The sequence below is a fragment of the Cebus imitator genome, unplaced genomic scaffold, assembly GCF_001604975.1.
Source record: "Cebus imitator isolate Cc_AM_T3 unplaced genomic scaffold, Cebus_imitator-1.0 Scaffold189, whole genome shotgun sequence".
NCBI classification, from domain to species: Eukaryota; Metazoa; Chordata; class Mammalia; order Primates; family Cebidae; genus Cebus; species Cebus imitator.
Genome location: NW_016107504.1, coordinates 3001748 through 3024366, shown reverse-complemented (window position 1 = coordinate 3024366; position 22619 = coordinate 3001748). Strand labels below are relative to the sequence as shown.

At 39.4% G+C, this 22619-nt stretch overlaps 1 protein-coding gene across 4 annotated transcripts in view; it reads left to right on the top strand.

Annotated features, from left to right (window-relative positions):
* Nucleotides 1–3384: 3384 nt before the first annotated feature.
* GUCY2F (guanylate cyclase 2F, retinal) overlaps nucleotides 3385–22619 on the top strand; it is a 106972-nt gene continuing 87737 nt past the window's right edge. For all 4 annotated transcript variants that reach the window (XM_037744958.1, XM_037744961.1, XM_037744959.1 and 1 more), the window contains exons 1-4: nucleotides 3385–3619; nucleotides 9347–9414; nucleotides 9515–10261; nucleotides 20594–20895. In XM_037744958.1, coding sequence (XP_037600886.1) covers nucleotides 9532–10261; nucleotides 20594–20895 — 1032 coding nt within the window. In that variant the 5' untranslated portion in view covers nucleotides 3385–3619; nucleotides 9347–9414; nucleotides 9515–9531. The remainder of the gene's footprint in view (nucleotides 3620–9346; nucleotides 9415–9514; nucleotides 10262–20593; nucleotides 20896–22619) is intronic.

Below are 22619 nucleotides of genomic sequence, written 5' to 3'. Positions count from 1 at the left end.
AATGAAGTAATGCTAACAGTGCCAGTTGAAAAGAGATGTTCAATAATTGGAAATTATCATTTTGCCTGTTGCCCAAAGCTATTCTATTTTTATGAACCAATATATGTCTTGTTGAGTACTATAACTGCTTTTTGAGCACTGTAAGCAGACAGAGAATTTTGTTATTACTACTGAATTAGAAAAAGAACGTTCTGTCAGATAGGGTTAGGTAAAAAAGTGTAAAGGAAGGTGGAGAATCACAGTTCAGAACCCTCACTGGAATCAAGCAAAATGTGTAAGTTTGTCTCATATCCTTTCTTGTAGTTTTCCTCTCTCATTCTAATTTATCTTTGTCCATCACCTCACTTGTTTGCCAGGTTCTCTCTCATGTGATTTCTTGACTGCAAGGAGCTACTTGTCCAAGCCTTATTCTGGATGATTCACTAGAAGCACACCATTCTGAACCTATTTTTATAGCTCATGCCCCAGCCGTGCATCTTAGTCTCCAAAGGAATACAAGGATCCTAGGCTAATATTATATAAGGCCCTTTCCCATGGTGTATGTAATTAGGAGTTCTCTGTAGTGTTTAGTAGTAAAAAAAAAATCATTAAATGCAAAAGGGCTACATCATTTTTTCTTTGCAGCTAATGGTAAGAGGGAAGCTAAAGTGATGCATCTGGCTTCACAGTTTTGTGGAGGGAGAGGTTGCTATTTTGGATTCTTTCATTTCATGGCACCTTAGGAAGTAAGGATAATCCAGAGATGCTGAAATTCTGTAAATTGTTAGGCTTCAATATTGGTAACATAGACAGCAACTGATATGAGTTCCAACAACATCTAGTAGAATCCATGAACATTCTGGTGCTGTAAGTTCATGAGAACACTGAGGTCACCACCTAATCATACAGTGATTAGGTGTTTCTGACATAGCAGTTCTAAAAGGTGTGTAGGAATAATTTTTAAGTTTGTACTCATGAATGGATTTGAAGTATCTGTATAATTTTAGATTCACAAGGACCCCAAATAGTTTTAGATTTCTGTTCTAAAATCATCTTTAATTATACTGTAACTAAAACTTAGACAACCAATGGGAATTTTTTGAATGTATGGATAAATCCAATGAGCCCCATACTGAGATTTCTTTTAAAAGGCAGTGGTTAAGAGCACTGACTCTAAAGCTAAACTACTTATTTTCATAGCTGGCTCCACCACAAACTAGCTGTATGCCCTTGGGCAAGTTACTTAATCCCTTTGTGCCTTAGTTTTTCATCTATACAATATGGATGATAATAATACTAGTACCTACCCCATAGGACAGTTGTGATGATCCATTGAGTTAGTATATGTAAAGCCCATAGAGCAACAAGTGTTTGTGGAACTCTAATCAAAAGAAGCAAATTCACTTTAGAAATTTTATTTATGTGCTAATTCCCAGCTACTTCTACCTATACATTTAGAATCTCATGTCTATTCAGGATTTTGGAGCATTCATTGAATGATGGTCCCTTGAACATCCTAGTCCTCATCAGAACCTTCTTATGAAATACATGCTGGGTACATGTATTTTACACCATGGCACCATGCAGCAGTAGATAGAGAATGGTAACTGGCCCCCACTTGCACCAGTATTTCCATCAGGTCACCCGAAATTCTACAATTAGGGATTGTTCCCTTTGGGTAGTCACGGTGTGTTTCTGGAGACCCTATTAAAGTGCAAGTAGTCTTTGGAGGGTTAGCAGAAAAGGTGCATTAGTGGAATATATCAAGGATAAACGTAAGCTTTCTTGATGCCAAATAGTCTTAGGTTTAAACTTTTTGGCTCTATTACATACTAGAATCAAAATGTCTGAGTTCAAATTCTGTCTCTACTGACCAGTGGCTGTGTGATTTTTGGTAAGTTACGTTAACCTCTCTGGACATCTCATGGGGTCACTGTGAAGATCAAAGGAGATAGGGCTTCCAGAGATGCTTCTCACATCATTGTATTATTATTGTAATACGATTCTTAGTAAGTATTATTATTGCCTAATTTATCTCTGTCTTGGCATTCTCATTTACAAAATGGAAAGAATGGGTAATATCTGTCTTCACGGTTGTTATGAATATAAAATAAGATAATGTACATATAAAATGCCTATCATACTAAAATAAAAAGACTGATAGATAATAACACATGTTGGCAAGAATGTAGGTAAAAAGAACCCTCATATGTTGCTGATGAGAATGTGAGATGGTGCATATACGTTAGAAAACAGTTTGCTGATTCAAAAAATGTTAAACATAGAGTTATTATATGACACAGCAATTCCCTAGGTATATGCCAAAGAGAAATAAAAACAATATATCCATATAAAAACTTTTACACAAAGGTAATAAAAGCAATATTCACAATAGCCCAAGGTGGAAACAGCCTAAATTTCCATCAACTGATAAATAGATAAAATGTGGCATATCCAGTAAAGTGAAATATTATTTGGCTGCAAAAGAAATGAAGTACTGATACATGCTAGAACATGCATGAACCTTGAAAACGGTATGCTAAGTGAAAGAAGCCGCTTACTAAAGCTCACATATTGTATGATTCCATTTACATGAAATGTCCAGAATAGGAAAATCCATAGAGAAAGTAAATTAGTGGTGGCCTGGGGCTAGGAGGAGGAGAGAAATGGGGAGTGACCTTTAAACAAGTATTTTTAAAAGTCTTTGTGGAGATAATGAAAATATTCTAGAATTGGAAAGTGGTGGTGGTTGCATAAGCTTTGGAATGTACTTAAAAAAAAACCCTAAATTGTATGCTTTTGTGGTAGATAAATTATATCTCAATAAAACTATTATTAAAAAACATTTCTCATTTAATATAAGTCATTTTTAGCCCTTAACACCTCAGCTGTCACCTTGGGAATTGAGAACAGTGCCCTGAGTGAATGATGCCCAGGACAGAGAAGGACTGATTAAGGAATACATCTAAAGTATGGGGGAAACGATGTCTCTGTACAAACGTGTAGAGGGAAGTAGAGAGTCTCTCTTGGAAGGAAAGGCAGTGAAGGCACTTAAGGGGAATAGGAGAAGGAGACAAAATTCACCTACTTTGAATTTTGCAGGGAGCCAGCCTGCATCACCTTTTATATTCTAAGCTGGAATCACAGCTGATGAATCTTTTGGCATTTATAACTGTCTTGGAGAAAGGGCGATTGGTAGTTATTAGACAGAATGGAAAAAGGAAAAACACAGAGGCAAAATCTGAGAGTTCGTTTCTGACTTTGAAAGGTAAAAGAAGGCAGTAGTCTGTGGAGCACGGATTTATCCACAGGACTCTAATTGTTTGTTAATCTCTGGGTCATTGCATTTAGGTCAGCAGTAAATCTGCTACAGGTGGGATCAATTTAAAGGATTAGAAGTGTCACTCTAAATCCTAATCCAAGTCTTGGTCTGTGGATGCTGAATAGTGATTTTCAAAACGTTTGCTAACATTTTCAATTATTTACCATATTAATAGAATTTACCAACAGACTGGAGTCCTTGACAGGATTATGAATGCATACAGGATGCAAAGAAATGGACAGACACCCTGAGGTAGATATGCCAGTGGTCTGCATGTGCAGGCAGTAAACTGAAGACATTTGAGCGGTGAATTACTTGGTGAGTAGTTGACAGCTCTTGTTTATAAGAAAGATTGTAGTGGGGAAAAAACATCACAGCCCACCTGTGAGCTGAGATCCTGAGTTACGTTAAATTTACTGCAATATGTAGTAAAAAAAAATTAAAGAATGAAGGAAAGAAGGGGTAAAGAGAGCCTTTGAGATACTTTAAGTCAAGATTTGAGCTCAAAGGCTCTCACCCAAGCTTTCGTTTAGTTTTTCTCATGATTCTTTTTTATTTCTTCCTGATGTTGTCTTATACAAGCTGTTAACTTGATTCAGGCTGTAACTAGAAACACCAATCAATCATTCATTGAAGTCCTCGGCTTGACAAGCTAGTATGAGGAGCCATTTCCCTCAGACATATTTGTCATAGTCTTTCTTTGTACATGTTTAAAGAACAGTGGTTTTCTGTGTGAAGCCAGGCTTCCCAACAGATTGTGAAAACTACCTGAAATGAAATTACGCATCCCTATGGAAACCTGCTTTCCGTGGAAACCTGATCCCATGCAGGTGTTCATACCTGAGTAACCTAGGCAATGGCCCCAGAACAACTGTGTGTCAGTAGTATTCTATCTCCAAAATTTCACACCTCACACACTTTGTTTTAGTTATATCCACATTTTCCATTGACCCTAGAAAGCCGTTAGTGAACTAATTTTTTCCTTAAACCTAAATCAGCAGGTGGAGGCTTAGGGTATCCTCCCCTTCTCCTGCCCCTTTCTTTCTCTCCCTCCTCCTCCCTTCCTCCCTCCCTCTCTCCCTCCCTCCTTTCCTTCTTTCCTCCCTCCCTCCCTCCTTCGCTCTGTTCCTCCCTCCCCCTCTTCCTTTCTTTCTTTCTCTTCTTCCCTCCTTCCCTCTCCCTTCCTCCTCCTTCCTCTTTTCCTTCCTTCTCTCCCCCCTCCCTCCCTCCTTCCTTCCTTCCTTTCTTCCTTCCCTCCTTCCTTCCTTCCTTTCCTTCTTTGTTTTTTTTAAAGAATAAGTTTCCTTCTGTACAATCTTAAACTGGGGGATCAAGACTAAATCCTACAGCAACATAAAACTTTCTGGTTATCCAGGGAATCATAACAGAGTTAGAAGTATCACCAAATGCATGACATAGATATCAGAAAAAAGTGTAAGGACAGACCTTCAACTTGGGGACAGTTTATCTTCCAGTTAACAAAGGGAAAAGAGCAACAGCAACTGAGAACGAACGGCAAGGGGCACTTTCTGGCATGTGGTCTGAGGAGGGGCCTGTGTTGTAAATGTACAAATTTGAGAAATGGTATAAAAAAGCCAACTTTTTAGAATTTGGGGTGGGTATTGTGCTTAGGAGTGAGTGATCTGTATTATAACACAAAATGCTAGCCTTAAACCTAGAATGGACAGTTAATTACTTTGATCTGAGGGGCAGCAAAAGTCTCTTCATTTTTTTTTTACTCAAAAAGTGGTCCATCCTTCTTTGCCTACCTGCAACTGATGCTTGAAGTAGACATTATATTATTAGAGATTAATTATTTTGGCATAAACTTCTCCCCACTCCTTATGAGAAAACAAACACCACTAGTTGGGGAGGAATAGAGGAAAGTGTCAGATATTATCATTCATTTACATATTAGTGCAAATTGTTTAAAGAGTTTCTTTCTTTAGAGTTGTTTTTCTCTCCATTAACGAGAGGGCAGGGAGAACTGTGCTAGAGGTTTGAAGACAACTTTACCCCTGGATAATTTTGCCAAAGGTGGGTCCTGATTAAGGCCTAAAATAGAGCATTTTAAAGAACATAGTAATGCAAAACATTTTATTCATGCTCCATATTTCCTCTTCAGTATTCATTCAACAAATGTTTGTTGGGCACCTACTATGTTTTAGGCACTGCGAAGGGCACTGGAGATTCAATGGTGAGCAAAAGCAAGCAGGGAACTTACTAACTTGGCTTTCTCCCTCCTGAAGTATATTCTTGCTTTTCTTGTTTAGATTTCTCGACCAGGTCCCCATACTCTACAATTTGTTTTTTCTTTTAGTTAGTCTTAGCATAGACCAGCTTCTCAATGTGTGTTTGCTAATAATGATAATAAGATAACCAGTGATTTTAGAGGCCCAGGTTTTCAGTGTAGCATAACTCTAGCATCATGGGGGAGTGGGGTCTTTACATCAAAGATGATTGACAGAGGATTCTGTGCCAGAATTAAAAATGATCAGGAACTGGATCTACCAGAAAGAAGTAAGAGCAAACTACTTTGGGGAATCTAACTTTTGTAAGAAGCTAATTAGAACAGCAAAGACTAGAAAATGTTAAGTGAAGTCAGCAATTTCAGAGTGCAGAGGTTTAGAAAAGTAACTGCCTAGATGAAGTACAGAATCCCAGTATGAATGGATGTCAGAGAAGAAAGGGTCTTGTAGATCTGCTAGTCCAGCTAAGGGTGAAAAAGGAGAGACCTAGAGTGAGGAACAATCTGTCCCAGTTACATGGTGAGTCGGTGCAGAATTGGGTCCAGGATCCTGGCCTTCTGATTCCCTTTGCAGTCCTCTTTCCAAATAGCAAGGAAGAAGCAGTGTTTGTTGAAACACAACTGTGTACTTAGCATTCTAACTTATTTAATTCTTTATCTCAAACTGATTACATTAAATTTACCCCCATTTTGTGGATGAGGAAGTTGGAAATTGGGGCTAATATGCCGAAAGGTGTACCCTCAAGATTTCCATTCTCAAAGATTAGGATTACCTTTATATAGAATATAATGGAAGTGGTGCTCCCCACCCCCAGCTGTGCAGCATTGTGCCCCGAGTGAGGAGTAAGTGGGCAGTCCCAGGGCTAGGCTTGAACACTTCTGGTTGGATAATGAATGTCTGATGGCTCCTCCCAATTTACTCTGCCCCTCCCCAATTCTACCTAATTTATTCTTTCATGGGGTACCGAGGAACTTCTTTAAACTGCAAATGAATGATTCAAATTCAGTTTGAGTAATATAGAAGGTATAATAATGGTGGTCTCATTGACTTCATAGATGAGGGGTTTTCTACAGGACTTTCATCTAGCACAGTGCTTAATCAGCTGGAGTGCAAATCTTCATTCTACTATGGTATGCCCTTAGACAAGTTACTTACCCTTTCTGAGCCTCAGTTTCATTATTTGTAAATAGTGATGATAATAATACCTACTTCAAAGGACTGTGATGAGTCTTTTAAATTCAGTTTTTAAAATGAGACAATACAGGGAAAAGGTGTAGCCTAGAGTTTGACACATAGCAAGAACTCAGTAAATCTTAGACTTTGTTATTCTAAATGCTGATTTCTGGATTAAATGCACAGATACTGGAAAAGAAACCAGGAAATGAATGTGTTTGGGGAAGAAGAGGCAGTATGTCGGCTTTGTTTCCCTGTGGCTGTGAATAGGGGTCTGTTTCCCATATAGAGCTGTCCTCACTGTTTACCATTCCTAATGGTCAAAAGAGTGAGACCTATAAGGACGGAGATATCAGATAGTTCAATATCCTTGTCACAATACAGAACAGAAATAGAGATCCTTCCCATGTGACTCTAGATAAGGCATGGCTCCTACAGTGTCCTGGCTCCAAAATTTTGCCATGGAAGAGAAAAGAGGGAGGTTGGAAGAAGGTGGGAAGAGAAGCATGTGGCTCTCGACTACAGCTCAGCCTGTAGTTCTGGGTTGGGAGCTCTTTGAAGCCTGGGTCAACGCCTCACGTTTTATCCATCCTGTATCTCATTCTCATGCATTCAACATAGTGCAAAGAACAGATCTATTTTTTTTGGAGGCAGGTTAGACTAGATTATCTTTGAAGGCCTAGGAATAAATTTGAGGTTTTATGCATATATTCAGCCCAGAACCATCTTTCCACTGTCCCCAAAGAAAAGTTGGAAGTCCTCCCCCATCCCACACAACCCTCAGCCACTGGCTCATGTTGTTTTGTGAGCTGTTGGTTACCCGAAGACTTTCTTGACTCTCATTTAAACCAGCTTTCACCAATATAAGAGTGTTGGTGTGTATTATTTGTGGTAGGGCTTTAAGATTCACTAGATATGCCTCATATTGGTCTCTTCAGGAGTCAAGGTTTATCATAAAATTAGGAGTGAGAGTCAAGATAATAACCAATAGGGCTGGCACAGACAGAATTGTTGCTGCCCATAAGCAACCAGTTGTGCCTGACTGATGCACAGCAGTGCTGATTATCAGCCCTGAAGACAGCCATGCCATTATTTTGATCTTTGATAAGAATTAAGGATTTACTAAGGATTCACCTTATTAACATCTTTCTGACCTACCTTTAAGTGTTGTGGGGTCTCAGGGTTTTGCCCTTTGTCTTCTTTTTTTACTCCACCAGAGGCATGTTTTAAAACACCCTCTATCAACTGATTACACTCAAATTTATAACTCTTGTCCAGCTTTCTATTAAGAGCTCCAGTATGTGATATTATCTACTGGATATTGCTACTTGTTGACCAATTCAACATCTCTATAAGAATGCATTTGTCTCTCCCACCCCCTTCCTCCAATGTCCCCTATCTCAGAGACTTGTGCCATTTTCCAAATGGTTCCCTAGGTCTGAAAAGCTCAAAATCATCTTAGAGTCCTCCTTTTTTTTCACTTACCTTCTACATCTTGTCAGTCACCAAGTTCTTGTTATTTCTATTTTTTAAATCTCCTTGATATTTTTAACCTTGGAGAAAATGATCCTATTCCCCTATGTCTTCACTACTGCTCTCTGGGTCTGTCATCATTTCTCATATGGTTATTATGACAGACTCCATACTGGTCTCTTTGCCTCCAGTCTTGCTTTCTTCCAACTAATTCTCCACATTGGTGCTAGAGTGATCCTTTAAAATGGAAATCTGATAATAGAGTTTCTCTGCTTAAAGCAATTGGCTACATGATTAAATCATGGCATATCTTGGTGATCTGGCCCTTGCCTTCGCTGACATTACAAACTCAAGCAGAACAAATGCTTTAGAATTCCAAAAATCCATGTATATGTGTATATTTATATGTATATATATAATGTATTATCTATCTATCAGTCTATGTATCTATGTGTCCTTTACCTCTGAGTCTTTCTGCATGTTGTTTCTTCTGTTTGGAAGACTCTTAGCATCTTAGTACCAAACTACTCCTACAACCCCATTCACCTGGCTAACTTTTTTTCAGTACTCAACCCAGAGAGACTGCTCTTCCTCCCTCCTCTCCTCCCCTGAAATCTGGGTTTTGGTGATCCTCTCTGTCTCTCTGAGCTACCTCAATCATAGCACTTTTTACTCTGCATTGCCATTATCTGTTTACATCTATTTCTCTCCAAGAGAATGGTATGGGAGAGAAAAACGGACATATTTAAAACTGTAATAATGATAATACTATGTCTAGCATAATGCTAATGACTTGCCAGGCTCTGTTATAAGCACTTATTGTGTGTTAACACATGTAATTTTCACAACACTGTAAGGTGGGCAGCTATTACTGAAGTTGAATCAATAGGAATTGGTGATGGATTGAATGTGGGGGAAGAGAAGAAGGATTCTCAGTGATTTCCAGTTTTCTGAAAGAAGCAAGTGGGCAAACAGTGGATGGATGTGCCATGTACCGAGATAAGGGATACAGGAAGAGGAGTTTTGTCAGGATGGAGGAGAGAAACTTTGAGTTTGGGCACTACCATTCCTTTGCCATTCTTTCACAACTGATTATTTCCGGAATCTTCAGAAATAATGTTGGTAACAAACCTTTTCTTCTGATTGACAGGCATTTGGAAACAACACTGTCCATCTCGGGGGAGCAGAATAACTCTCCAGTATCTCGTCATCAGCTTGCTGGNTCACAACTGATTATTTCCGGAATCTTCAGAAATAATGTTGGTAACAAACCTTTTCTTCTGATTGACAGGCATTTGGAAACAACACTGTCCATCTCCTGGAAGCAGGAGGGCTATGTTCCTGGGACTCTGTAGTTTTTCTTGCCTTGTGCTCTGGTTTCTGGCTTTCAGGAAACTGCTGGGACACCATGGCCTTGCATCCTCCAAGTTCCTGTGGTGCTTGTGCCTCCTGGCTGTCATGTCCCTTCCGCGGCAGGTGTGGACACTCCCCTACAAGATAGGTGTGGTGGGCCCTTGGGCTTGTGATTCACTGTTTTCAAAGGCCCTGCCTGAGGTTGCTGCGCAATTAGCCATTGAGCGAATAAACCGGGACCCATCTTTTGACCTGAGTCACTCTTTTGAATATGTGATTCTCAATGAAGACTGCCAGACTTCGAGGGCCCTCTCCAGTTTTATTTCCTACCACCAGATGGCCTCAGGATTTATTGGACCTACAAACCCTGGTTACTGTGAGGCAGTCTCGCTCCTGGGAAACAGCTGGGACAAAGGGATTTTCTCTTGGTCCTGTGTGAATTATGAATTAGACAATAAAAATACCTACCCGACATTTTCTCGGATACTCCCTTCTCCCATCCGGGTGCTTGTAACTGTTATGAAATATTTCCAGTGGGCTCATGCTGGAGTCATTTCCTCACATGAAGATATTTGGGTGCATACGGCTAATCGAGTAGCAAGTGCTCTTCGGAGCCACGGCTTACCTGTAGGGGTCGTCCTGACCACAGGACAAGACAGCCAAAGCGTTCGTAAAGCCCTCCAGAGGATTCACCAGGCAGACAGAATTCGCAGTGAGTGCTTTTTACGGTTGAAATTTAAACGTGACTTCAGGGAAAGAGATTAAAACCTCCAAAAGGTTTCCTCCCCTCATACCTTAGGGTAGCACATCCCTTCCCTCTTCTTTAAACATTTGCCCTCTTTCATTCACACTCAGGTCCCAAGACTGCTCTGCTTCAGCAGAGTCTATTTTATGAACTGAATAAAGGTGCAAAAAACTCTGTGATTCAAATGCCTGTGGATGCTAGTGCCCGCTCTCGGCACCTGAGTGGAGAAGAATGGTTTCAAGAGCAATGTATCCATATATCCTTTCTTTCTGCCCTTAGGACCCCCATAGCTTCTGACGTGTCAAAATGGGGTGGGGAGGTGAGTGTCTTCTTATGGCTTCATTTTTGTTGGTTCTAGTCACTGAGGAGAGATTTACTTTTGACTCCTTTCTGGGTACTTTCCTTCAAAGGTACCCATTGTCCGTATGGGACACTCATTTAGAATCTGTCTTCTCTGGACTCCAAAATGTCCATACCTTCTGCCTCTTCTCAAAGCAGGGCTTTTCTTTCTGTAGCACACAGCTAATTGCTATGGAGGGCACCTAGCTGAAGAAGGAAGGTATATTAAAATAAGAAGACTGTCTAAATTTTAACAATTTCCTCTTCCTCTGGAAGGTTAATGTTCAAAGATGATTCTTGCAGAGACAATAGACAAATGTGAAGCAAAGGACTTGATCCACTAAAGCTATCATTCTCAAAGTTAGGTTGGTGGGTTTTGGCAAAAAGGGGCCCTTCCTGGTCCTCTTGAATCAGATCTCTTTTACTTACCGGTATGGCAAGCCCTTGTGACACATTGTTTTGACTTTTTTTCTATTCCAATTTTTTAATCTCCATTTTACCTTCCCCTGGAGATGGCTATGATTCATGCGAATGCTTCTCATTCGCCCATTGCAGCCACTCTACCACTTTAGGATGGATATCTCAGAAACTATTTGACAAACTGATTCCTTCAAGTATTAGTCCTTGTCCCAGTCATTTCCTTAACAATGAGTTTGTTACAGAGTGGTCCAGCTAAGGCCTGGCCGATAACCAGAAGCCTGTTTTAAATTTTCAGGTGCCTTCAGTATTGAACCCTTAATTACGATCATTAAAAGAGGATGAGGGCAAGAGTAGTTTTTAGTTCCAGAACTACAGTAATCTGCTTCCAGCTCCAGTGTACAAGATTCCATGATGTTAAGCAATTAGTGTGGTTCTTATTACTTCATAATAGAGCTTGATACTTTCAAAGCAGAGCATAGAATTATTTTGAAAGATGTAAAACCATTTCCAGGAAGCCATGCCAGAAACAGGTTAATATATTTAGTATCATAACTTTGTAATATGTTACAAATCTTAATTATGCCCAATGTCTCCCGCAAGTTTATATTCCATGAATGTTTAACATCCCACCCATTTGTATACTTTGAAATGACATTTTGGCCTCTACCATAAAATGTTAAATAAATCCAGGCCCTGAAGCTCTTTGGGCTGTCAGACTGAGAAGAATTAGGATTAATGCTAACCATCCACAACCCCTTTGAAGCACGGAGGAAGCAAATGCACATATTATTGCCTTATGATTAGAGATTCCTTTAGGTCAAGGGTTCTCAGTTTGGCTGCATGCTAGAATTACCTAGACATCTTTTCAAGACTACTGGTACCACAATGCCACCTCCAGAAATTCTACTAGAATTGGTCTGTGGTGGGGCCCAGCAAAGGTATTTTAAATAGCTTCCCAGGTGCTTGTAATGTGCAGCCAGAGTTGAGAAATGCTGCTTTAATTTAATAATAATGCAAATAACTCTTTCTCACATTAAGATCCCAGTCATTGTTTTAATGTGACTTCTCTTAGTCAGATTGTCTTCTTTATTACAGTACGGATCTGCCCACCAAGGTAATGAAAATGTTGAGATTGCGGGGAACAAAATCTAGAGAGAATGGTTATGGAGCAAAGGAAGACCTTGAATAGCAAGGGCAGCAACAGGAAGTGGAGGAGGGATTCAGAAAGAGAGATAAAAGAGAGTGACGACAAAAGCTCTTCACTCCAGGATTTTCTCTCTGGTTTTTTTTTTTTTTTTTTTTTTTTTTGACAAAACATAGGCAGATTCAGATGAGACATGCTGGGATCTCAGTGACGTGAGTCAGAATGGGATGGGGTGGGGGCAGGGGAACTGAATCATTTGTTGGGTTGTGGCCTGAGTACAACCTCAGGCAGCTCATTGTGCTTTGTTCAAAGGGGTGTGTAGTACCCATATTTGGTACAGCCACATGTCTGTATCTGAGGGCACGCCAGCTGGTGGGTGAGGTGTGACCATGGGAATGGTGGAAGAGGAATGAGTGTTAAAGTAAGATAGATATTGCCCTTGTTGTCCACTTGATCATTTGTTGAAAACAATGCCCCAGCCCATGGGAACATGTAAAGCAGGATCCAGAGAATGAACAAAAATAGATTATCAGAGTTTTAGCCAAGTTGCCTAAGGTTCAGGGCACATCTTTGGTCCTGTTAGAATATTGGAGATTTGGTGAGTAACTGAGCCAGAAGCCAATGAGTACAGATTGGGTCAGCATAGCAGTGAGGAAGACTGCAACACACCATGGGTAGCACATACCAGATAAAATCTTTAGCTAATTTTCCAGTCCCTCTCAACTACTGGAACTGAGGCTGCTAAGTGTTCCTGGCTGTTATCTATCTGGACTGAGAAGAACTAAAAAGACACTAAACTTTGTTAGGCATGCTCTGAATGAAGAGATCACCTAAATAGACTTTGTGTGAGCAACAAGGCTGTTTATTCAACAGGGTGCGAGTGGGCTGAGTCCATAAAGAGAGTCAGTGGAGGGCAGTGGGATAGGAGTTGCTTTTATAGGTTTGGGGTAGGCAGTGGATAGTTACAGAAGTACAGTTCAGGGCGGATTTTTGCAAGCTGGGGGAGTGTTGCCAGGACAGGGTGTCACAAGGTCCAAGGTCCAGTGTCACAAAGTTGGCTTATCAGTTGAGGCAGGAATGGTTGAGGCAGGAACAATGGCAGAATGTTATAAGGTTGGTTAATCAGGCCAAAGAGTCCAGTGTCACAAGGTTGACTCAGACTTTCTTGCTCAAGGAGTCCATCTGGAGGTGTATGTGCAGGTGACAGGGGTCACCATGACTTGACTTCTGCAGTCAGTTCAAAAGACCTTGCAAACTTTTTGTGTGACCTCAGCTGAGAAAGGTTGAGGAAGGCAGAACCTGACCTCTTCCCTATTTTGCTGGATATGAGGCTACTTTTTAACACTGTGGACCCACAAGCAAGCCTTCAGAGAGGACACTTTGTGATGTACAAAAGACGGTGGAAAGGGACCCCTTCTTTTGGAGGGGCTTGGAAATATTTGGAAGTAGTAGAAATAATTGGAAGATTGATTTTTTTTTTTTCTGATCTGTTTGCAAAAGCAGTGATGGCATTGCCACATGGCAGTGGCCGTGGTGGTCATAGTGATGGTGGTAGTGTGGTGAAAGGGGAGACAGGAGCAGCCTATTACTGGCTGGTACAACACTTCTGATTCTTATAAATTAATATTTCCAATTAGTAACTATCATTGGCACCTTATTGGAGTTAGAGAAAGCATCTTTCTCAGAAACAGGTCTAAGTTGCACTTACATATCAATGCAATGATATATTTAATAGTAGTTAATAATAGCGATAATAATAGTCATGAGCTCTTGGGTGGGAAAACAGCAGAGGTGTTACTATACGCTGCCATAGAGACAATAAAAGCAACCATACTATTACTTTATGTGTAAACACCTCTCTACATTTTAAAAGGCATTTGCGGATGGATCTCATTTAATTCTCAGGATTATCCGGGAGATAGGCATTTTCTTTCAAGTTTTATAATAACTGTGAGTCTCACAGTAATAAGTAGGTAGGTGTAAGCGCTATCAACCAAAGAAGGAATAAATAAAGTCTCAGAGTAGGGGGATTCAGTCTTTCCCAGATTCTTAATTCTCTTAAGCCTTGGGAGCAACTACCAATTATTTTTTCTTCTGACAAAGTCAAATAGGATAGATATTAATCAAAGACAAAGTCATTAATTTATAATCAGGGCTGCTGTGCCTGGTTATGTAGGTTGTGCCCTGCACAAGGAAACCTACCTGATTGGGCTTGAGGGCCAAAATTCAGCCCAATCCCTGCTCCTCAAATCATGAGCCCTGTTGGAAGTTTTTGTCCAATGGCACAAAAGGGCATTTACTCACCAAACATAGTACCTGTGGGATTGCATTCACTCAGAAGGAGTTCCTCTTCTAATTCCTGTGAAGGCTAGCCGGAGGCCTTACCTGCAGCTCTTTAGAGAACTTTCCAAATGGCTATTCTAAGCCCTCCCTTCTTCTCCTCATCTTCTTGCTGATCAGCCCTGTGCTGGACTGATTGTGTAAGCCTTTAAATTTAAGCTTACTGGGATGTTGGAGCATTTGGGATTTCCTTTCAATCCTTCCAAATTGGGAATGCTTCATTACAATATGATGTTAAGTAAATATGACACCATTGGAATAGCTTTCTCTTGTTCTTCCAAAATTAAATATCTGATTGCTATCTTATTGCCTGGGACAGAATGAGTTCTTCTCATTTATTGAAGATTCTTGTACATAAGAAAAAGATAGCAATAAAAATAATGGTAATAGTTAATATTTATTGGGAGTTTACTATGTGCTAGTAATTTTTCAAGGGCTTTGTATGGACTATGTCATCCAATATTGCATCACCTCTATTAAGTAAGGACAATTATTGTTTATCTACTTTATGAATAAGACTTCTGAAGCTAAAAGGGGTTAAATAACTTACCCAATGTCACACAGCTAGTGAATGAGAAAGCCAGAATATATATTCCTAGTAGTCTTTAGCAGTGGCTCTCAAATCTCAGTGGACACCAGAATCCCCTGGAGGACTTATTAAAACAGATTGTTGCGTTCCTCCTCCACAGTTTCTGGTTCAGGAACACTGGGGTGGGGCCCCAGAATTTGCATTTCTAATACTGCACATTCTCAGGTGATACTGATGCTGCTCATCCAGGGACCACACTGAGAACCACTGGTCTAATGATAGACCAATCTATACTACCTTCTGTCCACTTGTGGTATGCACCTAAAGCATACTCAATTGAGATCCTGTGTTCTGTATATGGCATATAATTCAGCCCTGCCATCTTTCTTTCTTAACTTTTGGACCCATAGATAAAATTATTTTATGTGCCTCAACATACCAGGTGTCAATCCTGTTTTCCCATAGTAATAACAACAGTGATACCCATAATACTAGGACCAAGAGCCTTAGTGCTAATAGGGAATTTGTTGTAGGATTTGGTATAATGTAACACCAAATGTAAGTAAATATAAATGGCAAGAGGACAACTTGCTTTCATGAATGGCAAATGATCACTAATGATCAAATTATTGAAGACTTGACACAAGAGGAAATCTCTAAACATCTAGAGTTCTTGCATTTAAGAGGACGTATGTACATGGCAGTTTAGAAAAAGCAGGAGAAAGCATATGTTTCAAGGTGTGGAGAAATACAAAAACTTATCTCAAGCTGGGCAGGAATGTTAAGGCAACAAATGCAATTCCAATACAAGCTTAACTGAGTCTGTAAAAAATCATGGTCCGACGCAGATGGAATAGTCATTGAATATAATGTTTATCTGCCATCATGCTGAGCTACTTGGACTGGTTCAACACCAGTGGCAATTAAGTAAGTGGTAACTTCAGGACTTATGGCCAAAAATGTGTTGGATATCCTTAGCTGATAGAGATAGCCACACATCACCTCATGTAGTGTTCTAAAAGTGTACTTTGAGGGCCTCCTGAACTAATCACACTTGGGGATGGGGCCTGGGAAACATGCACATTCCAGAGCCTCCCACCTTCTTACACAGCCATTTATTAGGCTGGGTGGGAGAAAACTGAGAGGGAGAGGGTAGGAATCTACTTATTTTACAATATGGCCAGATAGGAAAGAATCCTGAGAGAAGGTGAGACTTGGGATAAATCTTCATGCTGCCTTCCTCCTCTGGTCTGCCTCCCCTCCCTGCCCTCTTAGCAACTGTTAAAATGAATGTCAATGGCAGGAAATATCACAAAGCGGTTAAAATAAAGAGTGAAGACAATAGAATGGGGGGATGTTTCTGTGGATTGCGAGCAATATCAATGGATCACAAATATGAATATGGCTCCTAAGGACTTCTTTAGCAGCAGCAAGTGGACTCATTTTCATCTCGCAAGGTGTGAAACTAGGCCCAGTTTCCTTCATGGAGGACATCATAGCCAGTAATCTGAGAGAAATAAAGTGACCTTTGCCTTTTCAGAAACATAGTTCTTCTCTCTCAAGAAAAGATTTAATAGACTATTTTAATTTAATAAAAGTCACTTTAGAAAGTAAAGTGACCTTGCCTTTTCAGAAACACAGTTCCTCTTTCTCAAGAAAACATTTGATAGAATATTTTAATTTAGGAAGAGAAATAGGAATTTTGAGTGACATGGAAATTGGCTTGTCCCAGAGATTCATGACATTTCCTGCTGCTAGCATTGAGGGTGAAAGAAAGGGTCCTAGACAGCCTGCTATGGTTGGTGCCACAACATGAAGACATAGCTACTAGACAGCTCAAGTAGCTCAGATAAAGTGCTAGTGTCATATCGTGGTGAGATGCGATCTCAGAAGGGTATACTTCCTGGTCCTTGTTTTGACTATAAAGTAGTTTGACAGGATGGAAACTTACAAATTAGTATTATTCAGTGACCACCTGTTGACCCAGGCCTTGTTTAGGATGTAAGGTTTCTATAAACTAATCCTTTTCTGACAACAACTTACAGGTCAAATCCCATTTTAATGAATGTAATTTTAACATAATAAAACTATTTAGTAAAATTATCTTGTAGAACAGATGTATCTACAAATCCCTGTTCACAAAGCACTCAATCTATTAAATTAAGATGCTGTTGTTTGAATTCAGTATTTATGCTTTCTACTTTAATCATGTTCAACAGCAAGATATTGCCGTGCAAAAAAAGAGGAGCCTGTGATTTTTGCCTCTTGAGGTTCCTATTTCTTCATCTATAAAATGATGGAGATGGGTTCGCCTGCTTGGTCTCAAAGGGTCTTTTCAGTTATAAAAATAGGACCCTTTGAAATATTGTCAGTGTGGGTATATGAAAGAAAAATAAAGATGAGAGATTCAGGGTTGAGGGTAAGGTACTGGGCATAGTTAATGATAGTAGGCATGAAGAACAGTCATGGGAGTGTCTACCTGCAATTGGAAGCAAATATCACTTTCAATCGTTTCTCCATCCTAACAATCAAAATATGCCCATGTCTCATATCTCAAGAAACCCACAAAAAATACCCACGTGTACAAGCTCGCCTCCTGAAGAAGCTGTTAGTTTACAAAATTCATCTAAACAACATCATTGTGTGCATAATGGGTACAAGGATATGGAAATAAATAAGACACAGTTCCTGACCTCAAAGAGCTCACAGTTTGGTAGTAGAAGCTGATATAGGTAAATAAGAGCAATAAATCTTGTAAGTGCCAGGGTAGAAGTCAAGTCAGGGGAAGGTGGGGGCTCTAATACAGTGTCACAAGTCAGTTTCCCTGGAAAACAGCCTGTCAGATGGAGCCTTGAGTGCTGGAAGCTTTTTGGATGAGTATTTTCAAGGAGAACACCTGTGAGGGAGAGAAGACTGTAGGATTGGGCAGAAAGAATTAAAAACTGCAGTGCAGTCAACAAAGGCCTCAACCAGTCTTTGGGGGAGCTCTAGAGCTGGTATGACCCTTCAGTATTGTCCAGAGTTAAGATGAGGAGTCTAGGCTGTTCTACCTCCATGCGGAACAGTCATTAGGTTCAGTCTCACCCATGGAAGGGGGCACAGTGTGTAATAATAATTGTTTAACAGTCAGATCTTTAGAGGGAAAAAAATTCTGATTTGTAGTGTTTGCTGATTTCCATAGTGTAATCATTCCCACAATGGTCAATATCAAGCTAATAACATGATGTTAACTGCCTCACAAAATCTCTGAAAATTGAACTAGCCAAAGTGAGCCCCAGCACACTTCTGAGAGGATGTAACCTTGAGAGAGGTGCCTTTCCTTAGTTGAGATCAACTTTCAGAGAAAAATCAGCTATCAGCTTCTAACACACCCAGCAGTGGGTAGAATGAGTGCTTCAGTACTGAAGTGTGTATCTTGATGGCACATCATAATAGCATCTACTACATGTAATATATGTTAAAGTATTTGCTGTATTGCAATCATCACCAAACACTATTTCTATTTAACATTTTCCATGTAGTAAAGTCACTTTAATATCCCTTTAAGTAAATTAAATCAAATTGTATCATTGTTGAGTAACCTTGAACAAATCATTCAATCTTTGATTTGCAGAAGAAAGATGCTACTACTGATCTACTTGTTGAGGATACTGTTGGACAAACTGGTCAACTGAAACCCCTGACTAAACTCATTTCCCCCCACTCAATGGACCTGTGACTATACTAATTTGACCAAACTAATTTATTTTTAATGTTGCAGCCAAATGTAGAGAGTGAGAGGTCTTCAGTTCTACTTTCTCTAAATCCAACTCTTGCATTGTCAAACCTCTCTGGCACTCCATTTTCCCGTTATACAATGTGTGATTATAAACAAGTGAGGCTGAATTCCTTGTGTGGCTCATGAACTAGCTTAAGATTTCTAAAAAAGCGTGAACATCAGAATACATGCAGCACCTCTTATTGTAATTATTTTAAAGGAGTTACTAATGGTCATTTGAAAACTCATGTTATGCTGTGGTGTGTGCGTATGTATATGGTATGTTTAAATCAACTTTGTAACTTATTAGTTACACTTTAAAAAAGAAAGATATCGGCTCTAGCTCAAAGGGAAACTCTTTAGGGTGCTTAGCAAGTGTAAAAATGGCGTTTGAAAATAGTTGAAACAATACGTAAATGCCAAAGACAAGTCATTGAATGTAGTTAAGCACACTTAAGTTTCTGAGATTAAAGGTTCAGTGTAAATGTGTATAATTAATATTTACCAGTAGCAATAGAGTATTTGCCTTTCTTCAAGGAGCTCAGAATACTTGCCAGGCATTATCTAATTAAACTACTCAATGTACCTGTAAAATTCGCTGGAATCTAAATTTTAAAGATGTGGGCACTGAAGCACAAGTGGGCTTAAACTAAACTTATTTAGCATGCCAAGGGCAAAATTGGATATAAGACTTTCAGTCTCATGATCTAGCTGCCATTTTTCAACCGTGGCCCCCTTGAATCCACTCCATTCTAGCATAACCTTGCCAAATAACATAGTTTCATAAGTCTAGGAAGAATTAAATTGAATGCATAGTAATTCCAATTATAGGGAAGTTAGATTTTAAAAAGTTGAACTTCTCACCCATAATATTACAGACAGTATATCCTTAATCTGCAAATCTGAAATAATGTTCCAAAATTGAAAACTTCTGAGCACCAACATGGCACTCAAAGGAAATACTCATTGAAGTGTTTTAGATTTTTGGATTAGGCATGCTCAGCGGGTAAGTATAATGCAAATATTATACTTAATATCCCAAATAAAAGAAAAGTCTGAAATCTGAAACACTTCTGGTCCTAAATAGTTTGTATAAGGAGTACTCAACTTGCAGTAACATTTAGAGGTCAGTAAGTTAGTGCTATTAGTTGTCTATAATGACCTTGGTAAGGATGAGAACAGTTGGTTAAAATCTGTTAGAGTACATGTGTATAGGAGACGTACGATAAAAAGCAATAGAGGTTGTGGTAACATCTCCCATTCTCTCTTATTATTTTCTCTTCTAATTCTTAGGTGTATAGTAGCTACTATTTATTATGTGCTAGGTACTAAGTAAATGACTTGTCTCCTTTCTTCAATCATCACTACCCCTCCATAAGTACATATTGTCTCCATTTTATGGAGGAGACAGCTAGAGGTTGAGTAATTTAACAAAGAATACACAGTTAAAACTAGTGGTGTTACGATGTAAAGCTAATTTTTCCAACCCTAAAACCTCTTTTTATGCTACTTCCTATTTATTATGCTAGTTCTTGTTCCTGTCTGGTATTAGGCTCTGCAGCCTGTGGGCATGTCTCTCTTGTCACTATCCCTAATCCAGAGTCCATGAACATGCCTAAGCCTCAGCTCAGGACAACATCTTGCTTATCTTAGAGCCATAAGAAACCATTTACAAATTGGTTAGAACACATTTATTTTTCCTATCTGTAGTTTTTGGTACTATTTTACTAACAGATTGCTGCCATAACCTCCTTGCTTTGTTGGTTTCAGTAATCATCATGTGTATGCATTCAGCTTTGATTGGGGGAGAGACTCAGATGCATCTCTTGGAATGCGCTCATGATCTGAAAATGACTGATGGAACCTACGTCTTTGTTCCCTATGATGCCCTGCTCTACAGTTTACCTTATAAGCACACCCCCTACCAGGTCCTAAGGAACAACCCAAAGCTCCGGGAAGCCTATGACGCAGTGTTGACCATTACAGTGGAGTCCCAAGAAAAAACCTTCTATCAAGCCTTTACAGAGGCAGCAGTAAGAGGTGAAATTCCTGAGAAGTTGGAGTTCGATCAAGTAAGTGCATATTAGTGAGTTATCATAAGCTGAGAACCTAAAACATCAGCATGGTAAATTACTTTCATACCAAGTTTCAATTCCATAAGAAACCCAATCAATGGCAGGCAACCACTGACAAATTAAAAACATCTTTAGTTTGCTGAAAACATTTGTAAAACAAAGGCACATTGTTGGAGATTTTTTTTTAATCTTTAAGCAGCCCACGATGACGTTATATAGTCAGGAAGAATAAATACATTTAAGAACAGAGAAAAAGAACTTTAATATATACTGGTGCTGTTCAACGGAGCCTAATGAAAAGAAGCCCTGTTTGTGATGTAAGGTCTGAACCAATTTAACAATTAGGCAAAAGAGCTAGTATATAAGAAACTGTTACTTTTATTATTGATAACACTGGTATTGGACGATGCGGCTTCTACCTGTAAGCATTTGAGCTTCCAAATACTGAACCCAAGGATTCAACAAACTTCTCCATCTAGTCAATGGCATTGCTGGACCACTGCAGTCCTGCCCCATGAGAGCAGGCCTTTTGTAAAATGTATAGTCTGGAGAAGAACAGCAGAGCATATGCTTCCTTTAGGTAGTCTGCTCCCAAAAGAAAGAAGACAGCAGGGGCTGAGCTACACAATCTTAGTTCTCCTTCCAAACTAACTAGCCAGATTAAATCACTTCTCCTTTGTGGGGAGGAATGAGTAAGTGGGTGAAGACAGGCCAGTTGGAATGGGGAAGAAGTTCTCCCTTCTGCTATACAAGACATAGTATTTATATATGTGTACATAAATGTATGTATAGACATATTTCAGATTGCAATCATAGCCACTGAAGGCTTAGAGAAAGAAAAAGGAATAAGGAGGATAAGAAAGTAGAGAAAAGAATGGAAAACAAAGACAAAAACAGGAAGAATAAAAAGAAGACAAGGAATATGAGAGGAAGATGGGGAGGCAAAAGAAGCCATTTAGATTGGAAAAAATACAAAGGGAGGTTTCTGTGCATTGGAGATCAGATATAGAAAGTAGGCATTTTCAAAAGTACTTAGAACATCATATACATAAGTTTAAAAGCTCTGGCATTTCCTAGAATACTGTATTAGTTATATTGCTTCTGGCTGTAAGTAATAGCTCAATACAAAATGGTTTAAATAATAATTCTTTTTCAAAATTTGAAGATAGGAGGGCCCCAGGGTTGGTTAATTCAGCAGTCAATAATGTAATCAATGAACCAGGTTATTTTCATTTTTCCACTTTACAAGCTATAGCATGCTAAGCTTGCCCTGATGAGCCGGTTCCTCTTATGGTCCCAAGGTGGCTGCCACAGTTCCAGACATCACATATAGGTGAAAATGTCCAGAGGTGAAAGTAGAGACTGTCTTTCTCTTGTGTCTCTTTTTAAGACTGAAGAAATCTTTCTCAGAATCTCACCAAGCAGAATTCTTCCCATACTTTCTTTGTCACGTTTCTGTCCTATGCCCATGTCTAAACCAATAACCTAGAAGGAGGAATGTGACCACCGTGATTGAAAAATGTGAACAAAATATATAGCTGCTGGAAAAATGTGAACAAAATTGAGATTCTGTTAGCAAGAAAGAAGGCTGTTAGGTAGGCAGTTGATTGTGTCTGATATTCATATTCTTTTTCATCGGTCCTTTATTTCTTTATCCTGTGGGCTGCTTCTCTGTCTGAATAGTGATTCAAGTGAAACTTAGGTTTATGTATCTTTCTGCC